The 14,910-nt window shown below is 41.7% G+C and overlaps 2 protein-coding genes and 1 long non-coding RNA gene across 9 annotated transcripts in view; 1 reads left to right on the top strand and 2 right to left on the bottom strand.

The window, feature by feature from the left end:
• USP18 (ubiquitin specific peptidase 18) overlaps nucleotides 1-2,404 on the bottom strand; it is a 32,295-nt gene extending 29,891 nt beyond the window's left edge. For 3 of the 5 annotated variants that reach the window (XM_064284815.1, XM_003410752.4, XM_064284813.1), the window contains exon 1: nucleotides 2,197-2,403. The gene's annotated coding sequence lies outside the window, so the exon portion shown is untranslated. Of the gene's footprint in view, nucleotides 1-1,018; nucleotides 1,057-2,196 lie in introns of all 5 variants that reach the window. The other 2 variants (XM_023548966.2, XM_064284814.1) reach the window with 2 other exon arrangements.
• Nucleotides 2,405-2,485: 81 nt separating this feature from the next.
• LOC111750856 (uncharacterized) overlaps nucleotides 2,486-14,910 on the top strand; it is a 25,595-nt gene continuing 13,170 nt past the window's right edge. The window contains exon 1 of one of the 2 annotated variants that reach the window (XR_010321945.1): nucleotides 2,486-3,018. This is a non-coding gene — a long non-coding RNA (uncharacterized LOC111750856). The remainder of the gene's footprint in view (nucleotides 3,019-14,910) is intronic. The other variant, XR_002785905.2, reaches the window with a different exon arrangement.
• The window catches only part of TUBA8 (tubulin alpha 8), a 24,853-nt gene continuing 16,306 nt past the window's right edge, over nucleotides 6,364-14,910 (bottom strand). The window contains exons 5-6 of one of the 2 annotated variants that reach the window (XM_064284812.1): nucleotides 13,042-13,205; nucleotides 6,364-8,507 (exon numbers count right to left, since the gene is read on the bottom strand). In XM_064284812.1, the coding sequence (XP_064140882.1) occupies nucleotides 8,477-8,507; nucleotides 13,042-13,205 (195 nt within the window). In that variant the 3' untranslated portion in view covers nucleotides 6,364-8,476. Of the gene's footprint in view, nucleotides 13,206-14,910 lie in introns of both variants that reach the window. The other variant, XM_010590773.3, reaches the window with a different exon arrangement.

Raw genomic sequence — 14,910 nt, 5'->3', positions numbered from 1 at the left:
ACCACACAATTAGGTGTGCTTTTTAAAAAAAGATCACGGTGGCTCTGGAATTTAGAAACTGGATTCACTACTGTCTAAGGAGTTAAAGTATTATCTCAAACTAAAATCAAAGTGATCAAAGTTGAAGGACAATTCTTAATTTGGTAACCTGAAAATAAATACTATTTGTGTCTCTGTGATTATTTCACCTGTTCAAAGAATCAAAAGCGGACCGGATCGACTGGATGGGAAGGCTGGCTTGGAGTGTTTCTGAAGGACCCTCCATGGAATGGGACTGTGATTCTTGGGTGCATTTGGGATTTCCACTCATGGGTGAGGTGCCCCAGTTAAACCTTTCTCATTTGTCTTCCCCCAAAAGTCTCCACCCCCCCCACACACACACACACACACAAAAACCATCCCATAGTGACTGGAAAATTAGGCAGGAAAAGAAGAAAAATTTAAAAAGCTACCCCAGAACTACTAAAAATATCATATTAAAAAAATGTAATGAGGAAACCCTGGTGGTGTAGTGGTTAAGTGCTACAGCTCCTAACCAAAAGGTCAGCAATTTGAATCTGCCAGGCGCTCCTTGGAAACTCTATGCGGCAGTTCTACTCTGCCCTATAGGGTCGCTATGAGTCAGAATCGACTCCACGGCAGCGGGCTGGGTTGGGTTTTTTAATTACTTATAGGTCCAGGTAAGGGGCCCTGGTGGTGCAGTGGTTAAAGCTCGTCACTCCTAACCAAAAGGTCGCGGTTCAAATCCACCAGCCACTCCACAGAAAAAAGATGTAGCAGTCTGCTTCCATAAAGATTTACAGCCTTGGAAACCATATGAGGCAATTCTACTCTGTCCTACAGGGTCACTATGAGTTGGAATTGACTAGACAGGAATGGGTTTTTTGATTTACAAGTCCAGATGACACATTAAAATTAAAGTGCAAAAATGTGATAAATTATTCAAATAATTCAATCATTAAAAACTACTTTCCTCAGAAATGGAAGCAAAAGTGAGGAGGGAGGATGTTTGCATTACCTAGATGGCCGATTAAATCCTCTGCTCCACTCCGTATACTACAATAGCAAAAAGAAAACATCACATGAATTTTTAAAAATGTTTTCAAATATCTGCCTCATTTTCTTGCAGGATTTCAAAGTATAGCTACCTCAACGCTGTTAAGAAGTTAAAGCCTCTGTTTTAATTGTCAAACACTTTGAACCCTAGATTTTTAGAGGACATAGAATGGAGTCTTATGTTTGTCTCAAGGTCTAAATTTGGCTCTTTTCCAGGAAAAAAAAAATTGGAGTGAGCAGAGGAATTAAGGACAAATTACTCTGATTTGCACAATTTGACAGAATAGTTGAAATTTCTCAATACTATGCCTATGAACTCAGTAATTCCACTTCTAGGAATTGCCCACAAATAGATTTGTACATTTGCGTGGATGTATACATAAAACGTGGAAGCCCTGGTGGCGTGGTGGTTAAGTGCTACAGCCGCTAACCAAAATGTCGGCAGTTCAAATCCACCAGATGCTCCTTGGAAATCCTATAGGGCAATTCTACTCTGTCCTATAGGACTGCTATGAGTCGTAATGGACTTGACGGCAATGGGTTTGGTTTTTGGTTTTGGGTACATAAAACGATATTCACTGTTGCATCACTTATACCAGTAAAAACTGGAAACAACCTAAAAATCTACCAACCATTTAACAGATTATGTACTTCCCATATTATACAGAAGTTTAAAATAAAATGAGGTTGGCCTTTCTATATGTCCTGCCATGAAAAGATACCCATAATATACTGTTAAGTAGAAAAAACAAATTACAAGGCAATGTTACAGAATGACCTCACTTTGATTTTTAAAGACTTGGGCACAGGAGAATACCTAGAAAAGTACACATACATGACAGAGTTGAAGATTTAAAGTTTTGTTTCTCCTTTATATTTTGTCTGCGTTGCTTGAATTTTTTATGAGCACGCAAAACTTTTTTTTTTTTTAAGTAAAACACAAAGTCACGCAAAAAGCCCAAATAAATATATTAGTCTGGGGAAAAAAATACATAGGCTCAATATGTCCATGTAATAAACACAGACCGTTATTACAAAAGAGCCCAGATACATTCATTAATTACCCAGATGGCATCTGAACTGAGTGTCAAGGGATGTCTTTTCTGGAAAGAAAGCTTCCAAAATTACTATCAAACTTGCCTCAAGTGCCACGAAAACGCCAAGCCTCCGCTGTTAAGCTCGATGCTTGCAACGCAGAGAAGGTTTCTCTTTGCCCGGTCCCCTACGAGCTCTGGCAGAGCAGGACCGAGCAGGGCGAGGAGCGCGGAGCCCTTGTCCGGAACGGGCTGGGCGCCGCCGTCCGCCCCTGGCCGAGTCCGCCTTTCGTCTGCCGCGCTCCTGGCCGAGTCTGCCTTTCGTCTGCTCGGGCCCCGTCGCGCCGCCCGTGCTGCCTCCGCCCGCGCGCCGCCCCGTGGGCCGCAGCCCCTCGGCTTTCGTTTCCCATAGAATGGAAAGTGAAACTCAGCCCGAGGCCGGCCGCGCGGGCCCGGATCCTGGCCGAAAGTGAGGGGCGAGAGTGGCGTCGCAGGTGAACACCGGAGACGAGTCATCAGTGCGTATCTGGTACATCTGTGTTGTGTGTTTTAGCGTGTAAAGATGTGTACTATGTTTTGAATACTTGCCGTTTGTCGACAATTCCAAGAATAGATGCCTCTTCTGCTATCGTAAGATCTATGCAATTGGGATGAATCTTACAATCGTTTGGCATTTCATAGGATAAATGGCAGCGTATCTTTCTTTCTTAATGCTATAACTTCTTAAATTGTGTATCTTAAAACCGGTGGCTTGTAGAATCAGTGAAATAGGCCACATATGTGTAAAGTCCTTATCCTGTTTCTCTCTTGCTCTGCAGGAGCCCACAGAGGTGGGTCCACATGGTGAGTGGTGGAGCAAAAGGGGGAAAAAAAGTGGATTTTGGATCGAAAGTTGGAGCTATTCTTGTGGATTCATGACTCTCAATAGGTATATAGAGATAAATGCAGAGATGAACATGTAACTTATAATGAGAAGGCCTAACATTTACTGGTGACCTGCGAAATGCCAGGCTCTCTATGAAACTCTAAACCTACCTTAATCTATACAACAGCCTCTTGATGTAGGCCCTATTTTTATTCCAATTTTATAAGAAAGAATATTAAATTTTAAAGAGGTTAAATGACTTGCCCAAGGTCATGCAAGATTGTAAGCGGTGGGCCAAGATTCCAAAAGGGATTTGACTCCCGAACCACTGTTTACACCTCTGATTTCACTCCTTAATAGAAAATGAGAGATCTGTGTCATTAGGAGCTCTCCAGATGGGCATGCAGATACATATAAGGCTAAAGAATCTGTGGCACGCACACATGAAAGGCTTGTTACCTCTGTAGAGATGTAGTTCAGGCATGTAGACTCTTGGGGTGGGGGTGGCAGGATTATCTGCCAGGGCCTCTGTCTAGCTCAAGAGGGGCTCTGATTCCGGCTACTGAACATTGGTAAATTCGTGCAGGAAAGTGAAGTGACATCTCCTCACAAGTGCTTATCCTTTCTGAAATCCATACACACAGCACAGGCCAAATGTGAGGGTGAGAGGATGGCTGCAGGGATGAGAGGCCTCAGAAACCCAAAGCTGCCAGAACCTCACTAAGGTGTCAGCACAGTCTGCAGAAAAGTACATAATCTGTTCAAAATATAATGACATAGAGATAGGCAAATGTGTCCATAATGTGTGTGGCTGCATGTGTGTTAAAATCATGAGCACAAGCACATACATACATGCTATACACATATATCTGTGTGAGTGCATGTATACCCTGTCACATACACTAAAGCTCCCCCTTCCTTGCCGTCTGAAGAGAAGGCAGTATAATGTACAGGGCATAGCACGGCGTATCCTCTCTGGAATGCTGGTTGGGAGTACACAGCATGATATTTACACAGTACACAACAGTGTACATAGAGTAGGTCACTGTTATGGATTGAACTGTGTCCCCAAACGTGTTGTGAATCCTAATTTCTATGGCTGTAGTTATAATCCCATTTGGGAATGGGTTGTCTTTGTTCTGTTAATGAGACAGGATTAGTGTAGGTGTGTCTTGAGTCAATCTCTTTTGAGATATAAAAGAGCTTAAACAAGGAAGCAAGAGAAACAGATGGGGGAAGGGAGATGCCAAGCCACGTAGAAAGATTGAGCAGAAGCTCAGTAGAGCCGAGGGCCTTCTCCTACAGAGAGAAAGCCTTCTTCTAGGACCGGCACTCTGAATTTGGACTTTTAGCCTCCAAAATTGTGAAAAAACAAATTTCTGTTTGTTAAAGCCACCCACTTGTGGTATTTCTAGACTGTATTTCTATATAGTCCTCAGTATATTTGCTGACGGATGAATTTCTTTAACCAATTTAATGTAATTGTTAAAAGCCTTCTTGATAAACCAAAAAACAAACCCACTGCCCTTGAATCGATTCCGACTCCTAGCGATCCTATAGGACAGAGTAGAACTGCCCCATAGGGTTTCCAAGGCTGTAAATCTTTACAGAAGCCAACTGCCACATCTTTCTCCAATGGAGCAGCTCGTGGGTTTGAACTGCCAAACTTTCAGATAGCAGCCAAGTGCATAATCACTGTACCAGCAGGAACCTCTAAAACTCAGGTGGGGGGCATGGGAAGAGGATGTTGCAAAATTTTATGCAGTTTGCTAAATACTTCAAGTCAGTAAAATTCAAAGGAACAAGTTGTATTTGTTCTCAGTGATTCCTGTTGTTGTTAGTTGCCGTCCAGCCGCTCCAAATGGTGACGTTATATGTAACAGAACTAAGCATTGCCTGGTCCTGAGCCATGTTAATGATCCTTGGTATGTTTGAGCTCACTGTTGCAGCTAATGTATCGATCCATCCCACTGAGGGTTTCTCTTTCATTCTCTGCCCCTCTACTTTACCAAACATGATGTTCTTCAGTGATTATTAGCATATGGCTATTTCTAATGAATCAATTCATTCTATTTAAATCTTGGTAGTGCCGTGGAGAAAATTAATTGGCATTGCAGCCCCAGTTCAGAATGGGCAAGGGTCAACCTTGGGCTTTAGACTGGACTACATAATGTGAGGGTCCATTACAATTATTATGGGGCGCTTCCTCTTCCCCTTACCTTTGCTTACCTTACAGAACCATTCAGTGCTAAAGCCATTTATTTAATGGGTCAAGCAAAATAAATGTCCACACCGTAGGGTTCCCCAGTGGCCCAGAGCAGAGTGTTAGCGAGCAAGCAAGGTAAGAAGTGCATCTACATGGAAGGGCTGCCTGAGCAGGGTTTTTGGGCCCCAAACAGGTTACAGAGGGTGTCCACATGTGGTGGTAATGGTGAGTAGTCAGAGACAAAGCTTTATGAGGGCTTAAAAAGGTGCCCACACGGGAAGGCAGCCCAGCACAGGGTATTGGAGCCTGAGCAAGGTAAGGAGAACATCCAAATGAGGGTTAGGGGACAGAAGTCTGAGTACGGTGTCAGAGCCCAAGCAGGGTGAGGAGGGCATCCAAGTAGGAGGGCTGCCTAGCATTGGCTATCAGAACCTAAATGAGATGAGGAGAGTGTCCATGTAAGGGGCAGAATGGCCTGGGGTGTCAGAGCCAAAGTGGTTTGAGGAGGGCTTCTTTGTGGCAGGTGGTATAGTGTTTGGTGTTGGTGCATAGGCAGGGTGAGGAGGACATCCGTGGAGGGGAGGTGGGGGGAGTAGAGATGAGAGACTGGTCATGTACAGAGGGATTGATCAAATAGGCAAATATATTAAGGATAATTGGAGCTAGGTTTATCACTGTTGGGAAACCCTCGTGGCATAGTGGTTGAGAGCTACAGCTGCTAACCAGAAGGTCAGCAGTTCGAATCCACCAGGCGCTCCTTGGAAACCCTATGGGGCAGTTCTACTCTGTCCTGTAGGGTCACTATGAGTCAGAATCGACTCAACAGCAACAGGTTTTTTTTTAATGGGTTTTATCACTGTCAGAGAGGGATTTACAAATATAGACAGGGAAAATGAGCCCTGTGTTGGGCTGAAAATTGGAGCTATTCGTGTGGATCCGTGATTTTCAGTAGGCATATAAAGAAATACAGAGGTAAGCATGTATATACGTACATATATTCCCTAGGTCTGTTCATTGAGAGGTCTTGGGAACAATGACATCCCAATAGCAGTGAGCACATCCAATACCCGGATCTTGCCTTCTAATTAACCATTCTCTAGTAAAAGGAAAGGAATTCCGGGGTGGTACAAACTAACCCAACCCCAGTGCCGTCGAGTCAATTCCGACAGACTCATAGCGACCCTATAGGACAAACTACTGACCAAAAAGTTGATGGTTTGAACCCACCAAGAGGCACCTCAGGAGACAGACCTGGTGACCTGCTTCTGGAAGATCACAGCCTTGAAAACCCTATGTGGCAGTTCTATTCTGCTCATATGGGGTTGCCACAACTTGGAGTCAGTGGCAACTAACAGCACAACAGTAAAAGGAGCCAGAGTTGCTAAGAGAGATGGCTGTTTCCAAGGTTAGGAAAGGGAAAGTACAAGATGAGCCTAAAACATCTTGTTCTATCAGAAAGTAAGGAAATGCTCAAAGCGTGATAAGGGTGCATCAAAAATACCCAGAAGCCAGCTTGAAAGGGCTCCCAGTGGCCAAATCCAGAACAATTTAAGCATTAAAATAAATAATGATATTAAAATCAGGAGATTATAATTCATTAAGTAAATTAGGAAAACATATTTAAAAAAAAAAAAAAACCAAGTTAATTCCAACTCATAGCAACTCTGTAGGACCAATTGCCCCACAGAGTTTCCAAGGAGGGCCTGGTGGATTTGAACTGCCTATATTCTGGTTAGGAGACGTCGCTCTTAACCACTGTACCTCCAGGGATTCCTAGGAAAACATAGTCCCTAACAATACGAATAATTGAATAAATTGAAAGTTTGAGGAGGAATAGAATATTTGCAGTTTCAAAGTACTTTCCTGCAAAATCCATGTTAATTACAAAGGGGAGAAGAGCACCTTCACAGTGGCAGATGCTGCCTTAATCACGTAATCAAAGGGGCCATCATCAGTGATAATACAAACTGAAACCCTTCCTGAGAGGACACAATGAAAAGAACATAGCATCGCTTCTGTGATATTCCTATCGAAGAAGCATAACCTGAGTCCAGTCGTGAATCTGACCAACTCAGACTGAGGAACTGTCGGCTGGTCTGTAATGTTCAAAAGTGCCCAGGTCATGAAAGCCAAAGAAAGGGTAAGGAATTGTTCCAGACTGATGGAAATCAAAGAGATGATAACTAAATGCAACAGTAGTAGATTCTGAACTGTATTCTTTGCTCTAAACGATAATATTAGGACAGTTAGTGAAACTTAAATGGGGTCTGAAGGTTAAAAAAAAATTTTTTTTTTTTTTTTTTTTAGATGGTAGTAATTTAACACGAAAACTACTGGGGGTAATGACATGTTGGAAACTTACTCTCAAATCATTCAAGAAAAAAGTTTTTGTGCTGTACTTGCAGCTTTTCTGCAAGTTTGATATTGTTTTACATTTCTTTAATGTAAAAAAAAATATTATGGATGCTTTTTATCTGGAGATCCTTTACAGAGTATGCTAGTTGAACACATTGGTTAAAAAGGTTTTCAACACCATGCATCAAAGAGTTTAAATTGAAACTGCATAAACTTTGTTTCAAAACAAAGCTTGGGCCCTGGAAGTATTTTCTGCAGCTTGCACAGTATTTCTGCTTATTTAGGATAGTTTCAATGTCACTCGAACTCTCACTGGCTGAATTTCTTACTCTTTTTTTCTTTTTTAAATTTGAAGTGTGGAGCAAGAAGCTACACTTGACTGCCTCACTTGAAAGTTCTGCCTAAAAACTCAGTCACAAAGATGTCTGGCTGACTTTATGGAATAATCTAGTTCTCCTTCACAGTGAAAAGCTACTTCAGGAAAAAGCTGTTCCAAAGTGAGGAACAGTTTATAGAAACTGATGCTAATTTTTGTACAGGGGAAAGGGCACGTTTTATTGCATGGGGTAATGGCAAGAACAAAAAGAATTATTAATAAAATATTTGTGCTTATTTACAAAGTTCATTTCTCTATAGACACATATGGCTTCATGTGATTTGTCTTTCATTCCTTCTCCACAAGTCTCTCCTGCTTATTTTCCCCTCTGCATTTTGTCAAGATAAGTTTTTTTTTAATTCTACTATATATTTGTATACTGCCAAAAATAAACAATAAATTGGCTTTTAAGGTCTGTAAATTGAATCCCCATCACAGTATTCTTTTGGGTAAATACATTCTCCTAAGAAGGAGAGAGTTTTGATAAGTTGAAGCAGCAAAAAGAACTCTAAGTTTCATTTTCCTGGCGTTGGCTTCAAGATGTAACTACCTTCTCAGTCATTCTTCAGGACGTGACTACATTCTCAGTCATTCTCTGTCCTCTGCAATTTGTTGCTGTAAAGAAGGATTTTTTTTTTTTATGATTTTTTTATCTTGGAATATAAACTTTAAACATACAGAAAAGTTAAAAGTACATTACAATGACCTCATATACTCTTCATTCGTTATTAACATTTTGACACAATTTTTTGTGACAAAAATTTTTCGTTTATTGCTTTTCTGTCTCATACATGAATGTATGCGCGCGTGCACGCGCACACACACACCCCTACCTCTGTGTATATATATTAAATTTTTTTTTTGCTGGACTCTCTGAGAGTAAATTATAGAGATCAAGATTCTGCAGCCCTAAAATAGTCTATATGTATCTCAGTACAATTATTACCAAATTCAGGAAATTTAATATTAATGCAACTATCATTATCTACATACTTTGAGAACCACATCAGACAATGTACACAGAGTTCCCACAACCAGCTTCTCCCACTCTATCATCTTACATTAGTATGGCACATTTGTGACAACAATTCATGAACCAGTACTGATACCTTATTATTAACTAAAGTCTGTATTCAGATTTCCTTGGTCTTGACCTAATGTCCTTTTTCTGTTCCAGGATCCCATCTACATTACAGTTAGTCCTCTTGTTTCCTTAGACTGCTCTTTGCTGTGACAGTTTCTCAGACTTTGCTTGACAGTTTTGTGGGGTACTGGTCAGGTATTTTGTAGGGTGTCTGGAATTTGTCTGATGTTTTTCTCGGGATTACTGGAGCTATGCATTTCTGAGAGGAAGACCACAGAGATAAAGGTGGTGTTCTCATCACATCACATCACTAATAAGCGTGCACAGTGTCAAGACTTGCTGTTGATGTTAATTGGGTCACGTGGCTAAGGTAGTGTTTTTCGGATTTCTCCACCATAAAATTCCTCTTTTTTTTCCATGCCATACTCTTTGGAAGAAAGTAACATGTACAGCCCATATTAAAGGAATGGGATGTTATGCTCCATCTCCTTGAGTTGAGGGCAGAGTAGTTTACATAAATTATTTGGAACTCTTCTGCAGGGGAGATTTGTCTGTTCTCTCCAATTATTTATTTATCCAATCAATATTTGTATCAATATGAACTCATGGATATTTATATTATACTTTGGGTTTAATCTAATACTTTTTTTTTACTTTGTTGCTCAAATTGTCTCAGCTTCGGCCCTTGAGTGCTCTTTCAATTGGCTCCTGTCCCTTTTACATAGCTCTATTTTTTTTTTTTTATCATTGTTTATCATTGTTGTGGAAACCCTAGGGGCATAGTGGTTAAGTGCTGCAGCTGTTAACCAAAAGGTTGGCAGTTCAAATCCACCAGGTGCTCCTTGGAAACTCTGTGGGGCAGTTCTGCTCTGTCCTATAGGGTCGCTATGAGTCGGACTTGATGGCAACAGGGTTTTGTTTTTTTTTGTTTCTTTTTGTTATCATTGTTGTATTTTTGAAGCACTTCATTGCTTTCTGAATCCAGTGAGCTTATTATTTTATTTTTCATTTCTAAAATTTCCACTTGGTTTTTCTTTATATCTTATTTTTTGCTGCGACTTTCCATTTTTAAAATTTGTTTCAATCATATAGAAGCATTTTTGTGAGACTGCTTAAAACACTCATCAGATAATTCTAATATCTGTATCATTTTGGTTTTGGTCCTCCTACATTTATTAGTTGGCATTCTACAAAAAAGAGCTTTTTCTTCTGCTCTCCTCTTTTTCTTTCTTAGTTTCACCATGGACTCAAGGATTCTTTTTTAACTCAGTGAGTTTTAACCCCTTCCTGTCATGAATTTTGATACTCAGTTTGGCCAGTAGGACATGTTCCCCACCACTTTTTGGGCATGTCCTTCCCTTCTGACACAAAGTATTCCAAGTTCGTCCTGTAGCTTTCCTGCTTCGGCCCTGAAATTGTCCATTTCTCCAAGAAGACGTGGTTCCTTTTAAAGGGGAATGGTTTTTAGAAACCAAGAACTCTCATTACTACCAAGGTGTCATTGTTTCTAGTTCATTTCAATGGACAGAGCTGAGAAATAGATTCTTATTAGAAAAAAAAAAAATGCATTCATTCTGATACCTCCAATTCCAATCCAATACTACAGGGTTATTCCTTGCTTTATTCCATCCCATACTTATAGCTCCATACTTCCCCAGTGGGCACCTTAGCTCAATCTGACAATATATACACACACTTGAGAATAGCTACACCTATACTACCAACAGCAAACTTACTAAATAAAGTTCAAGATTTCTTTGTGATTCTTTCTGTAAAAGAACTGTGTTTGAAATTACTTGGATTAGATTTTTTTCCGAAGTGGTTATGCTACCCATTTTATATACAATTTTTTGTGTGTGATGTGATTTCGTGGTTTTTCCTCCCTGATCCTTATTCTTTGTTGTTGTTTTGTTTTGTTTTGTTTTTGCATATTTTTGAATATGTCAAACATTAACATGATTCCATAAGTCAAACCAAAAAAAACAAACCCGTTGCCATTGAGTCAATTCCAACTCATGTCAACCCTGTAGGACAGAGTAGAACTTCCCCATAGGGTTTTCAAGGCTGTAAATCTTTAGGGAAGCAGACTCCCACATCTTTCTCCCGTGGAGCAGCTGGTGAGTTCGAACCACCAACCTTCCGCTTAGCAGTCAAGTGCTTAACCACTGCACCACCAGGGAACCTCTATAAGTCAAACTATACAAAAAGGCATATAGTTTGCTTGTTACTACTTTGTTATTGCTGATCAGGAATGGGAGCTCAGTTTCCCCACTAGGTCTCCACTGACTCTTTGGGGGAGGAGCAGCTCATTTCCACTAAGTCTCTACCAAAGCCAGGCTCTTCCTTGGAGACACCTATGGAACCTGGTGCAGGAATGAGGTCACAATGGACAGCAGGCCTGGGCATTTCTTTTTTAACATCATGATCTCCTTCAAAGAGGAGCAAGAGAGTGTGATCTCCCTGAAAATAATCCTCTAGGAGGGACTGGCATCACTTCTTGCCTGATCTTCCATTTTATTCAGTTATTCTCAGGACTTCCAAGGAATATAGAATAGAAACATTTAAGGAAAGACAGCAGCTAAAGAGGTGTGTATTTCATGCATAGGGACCTACTATGGGCCCATCCCTGTGTAATCTACTAGCAGTTTAAGAGCAGCCTTTGGTTATTCCTAAAATCCTACCAGAGCCACCAACTTCAGGGAAAAGATGCATTAGCTCATCCTCCCTTTTGTAAATGATGCTTCTCCTCATTCCTCCTTTTATGAGGCAACAGTTGGGACCTGGCACAAAAGCCAAGGGATAAAAACAGTGTACGGTAGATGACAGAATGGAATTGGTAGGCCCTGCTATCTGAGCTCCACTTCTTAGCATCTCCAGCACTTTGGATTCTCTATGCCTGTTTCTTCATCTATAAAATGAGCAGAATATTCATTTTGAAACTGTTGGGAAGATTCAAGATAAAGCATATAAAGCACCTAACAGTGTAGATAAACCACCTAGCTCGTAATAGATGCCCTGCTTAAAATCCTCCCAAGGGTTCTCTTCACTTAAACAAAAGGTCTAAACTCCTTACCATGGTCTATATGGGTGGAAATGCTCTAGCCTCTGCCTAACTCTTGGGTCTCATCTCTTCGTCTCTCACCATCTTGCAGCACACTGAGCTCCTTTCTGTTCTGCAGACGCTCCAAACTTGTTCCCACATCTGTGCTTTTGCATTTGCTCTTCACTATGCCCAGAATCCGCTGACTCCAAGCTTCACATGATGACTCTTTCCTGCCATTCAGGTCTCTGCGAGGCCTTCCCTCACCCCAGACACTTTGGTTCTTCATTGGTTTTTCCCTTCCTATCATTTACTACCTGAAATGATCTTTGTTGCATTTACAAGGGCAGGAAATTTGTCTGTCTTATTTATCACCACCTCTCTAGCTCTCAGAACAACGCCTAGCACATAGGGCATACTCAAATAATTGATGAATGAATGAACATGTGATAAGTCTAGATGGTGCCTGGGCCATGCCACAGACCCATTAATGTGAACTTCTGCTAACTCCCTGCCCAGAATCTTCCCAATACCCAGATCTTCCCTTTCCCAAAGTATTCTACCGTGCTCCAGTCAGCAGGCTGTGTTTGGGGTTTGGCCCAGCCCACGCAGGAATTAAAACTCCTGATTAGGCCTCCTCACAAGTATAACTTGTCTTCACTCTAACCCAGAGACGGTGACCCTCTTTCTTTTTTGGTGGCACAAAGCTGCTATAACCAAGGAAGGGTATGGCAGAGTTCAGCCTCCAGCCTCCATTTTTGGCCCAGGCACTCCTCTTATGCAAGACAGAAGTCAGCCTGACTTTGGGAGTATGGTCTGTTACTCTTGAAATGGTTGAGTATACTTGACAGGAACAGCATAAATAAAGAGATACAGCCATGGGGAACATGTATATTTAAAATTCCTCCCCTTCATTTTCTTCTTCAAATGAATCAGTCCCCACTTCTTCATAATCCTTCTCAAGGGCAGCCAGGTCCTCCCTGGCCTCAGAAAATTCCCCTTCTTCCATTCCCTCTCCAACATACCAATGCACAAAGGCTCGCTTGGCATACATGAGGTCAAACTTGTGGTCCAGACGGGCCCAGGCCTCTGCAATCGCCGTGGTGTTGCTTAGCATGCAGACAGCCCGCTGGACTTTGGCCAGGTCCCCTCCTGGCACCACAGTGGGTGGCTGGTAGTTGATGCCCACCTGAAGAGAAAGAGGAGGCACAATAGAGGAAGATGCAAGTCAGTCAGAGGATAGCTGGGTTGCAGCTCCTCAAGCCCGGGCATCTTGGTCCCAGTGGTGTGGTACAAGACAGGGTCAACAGTGTGGATTGGGACTACAGGACAGGTGAAAAGAGGGAATCAGGAGGTTAGGAAATCAGGCAGGTAAAGAGAGGTGAGTGTCGAAAGAAAAGTACAAGTCAGTGGGGTTGGGTTCAAGCAAATTTAAGGGACGGGCTGGAGAATTGAAAAGCTGGGGAAGAAAAAGAGGAGAATATGACTGGTAATGGGTGGACATGTTAGTGGGATGCTTCAAGTAGACAAGTTACGGTAATGAATGATATTACTATTAAGGGGGAAGTGTACAGTATATGTTTATGTCGAAAAGGAAAATAGATGCTGTTTCAGGCAAATTAGTTTCTAGACTTAAAGTGATCGTAACGTTTATTCTTTCCCAGGGGATCATTTGAAGTTCCTCTTAGCTACACTGCCAATAAATGTAGGGAAGTTCCTCTGCCGAGGGTGAAGGGTTATTTAAAAGGTCCTGGGGGTATTCCAAAGCCATGAATGATTCAATAGGTTCTGGGGATTATATTAACATTAACCAGGCCCTATGTCTCTGAGGAATGGGACTTCTTGAAAGAAAAAGAGTCTTATTGAAAATTTGTTAAAGGTCTTGCCTAAACTAGCCAGCTTCCCAAATTCTGGCAGCATAGCTGGGTCCCCCAGGCTAACCCCAGCCTAGTCCAACAGTAGAGCTCTATCCTAGAACTCTCCTTCCTACCCACAAAAATATCTGAAACACAAGCCAACCCCAGGAATGGTAGGATACCAGAAGAAGTCTAGGGTGACAAAGTATGATATTATGGGACACTGAGAACCAGGGTGCTGCCCAAAAATACCTCTCCTACCCAAGCCACTATGTTTTAATTGCCAGTATCTTAAATTCACAGCTTTAAAATGCACATTCTCTTGAATGGATGAGATGAGCAGCAGGCAGTAGAGCAAAGGCTCAGACAATAGGACCATCTTAGTGGAGGAGGGTGATGCTGAGAAAGAGGCAAAGGGCTGAGAAAAAGAAGGGCAATGAATATAAACATTGCCACATCATACATTTTGCTAGATTTGGCCCTGACTAGCATAAACCCTGTGCCTAGAGCCAATTTTCCTCTCTTCCGAACAGTAACATCCTTTGACCTGAGTCAAGTGGGGACAAACATCCTTGAGGAGGTTGCATGAAGATGAAGTTCAGCAACATCCACCCCCCATGGCGTGTGCTTTTCTAAAATGCAGCCAAAGATGCTACCAAAAACCAAACCCAGTGCTATTGAGTCAATTCTGACTCATAGCGACGTTATAGGACAGAATAGAACTGCCCCACAGAGTTTCCAAGGAGCGCCTGGCAGATTCAAACTGCCACCCCTTTGGTTAGCAGCCATAGCACTTAACCACTATGCCACCAGGGTTTCCCCAAAGATGCTAGCACTTTGTTTCTATTTTATTTATTTCTCTTTCTGGCCATGACTCCAGAGCTTCAGCTTAAAAAAGAAGACTTCTGTTTTTTGTCAGTTTTCACCACCACATTCATAAGTCTCTCATTTTTCTCTTCTTTTCCCCCTATACATTCTCCTACTAGGTTATTTTGTTGTTTGTTTTCATTCTAAAAAAAATGTTTTTAAAAAAACACC

The sequence above is a fragment of the Loxodonta africana genome, chromosome 4 (assembly GCF_030014295.1).
Source record: "Loxodonta africana isolate mLoxAfr1 chromosome 4, mLoxAfr1.hap2, whole genome shotgun sequence".
In the NCBI taxonomy this organism is placed as follows: Eukaryota; Metazoa; Chordata; class Mammalia; order Proboscidea; family Elephantidae; genus Loxodonta; species Loxodonta africana.
The sequence above is the reverse complement of the archived record's forward strand: the minus strand, read 5'-3'. Positions and strand labels throughout refer to the sequence as shown.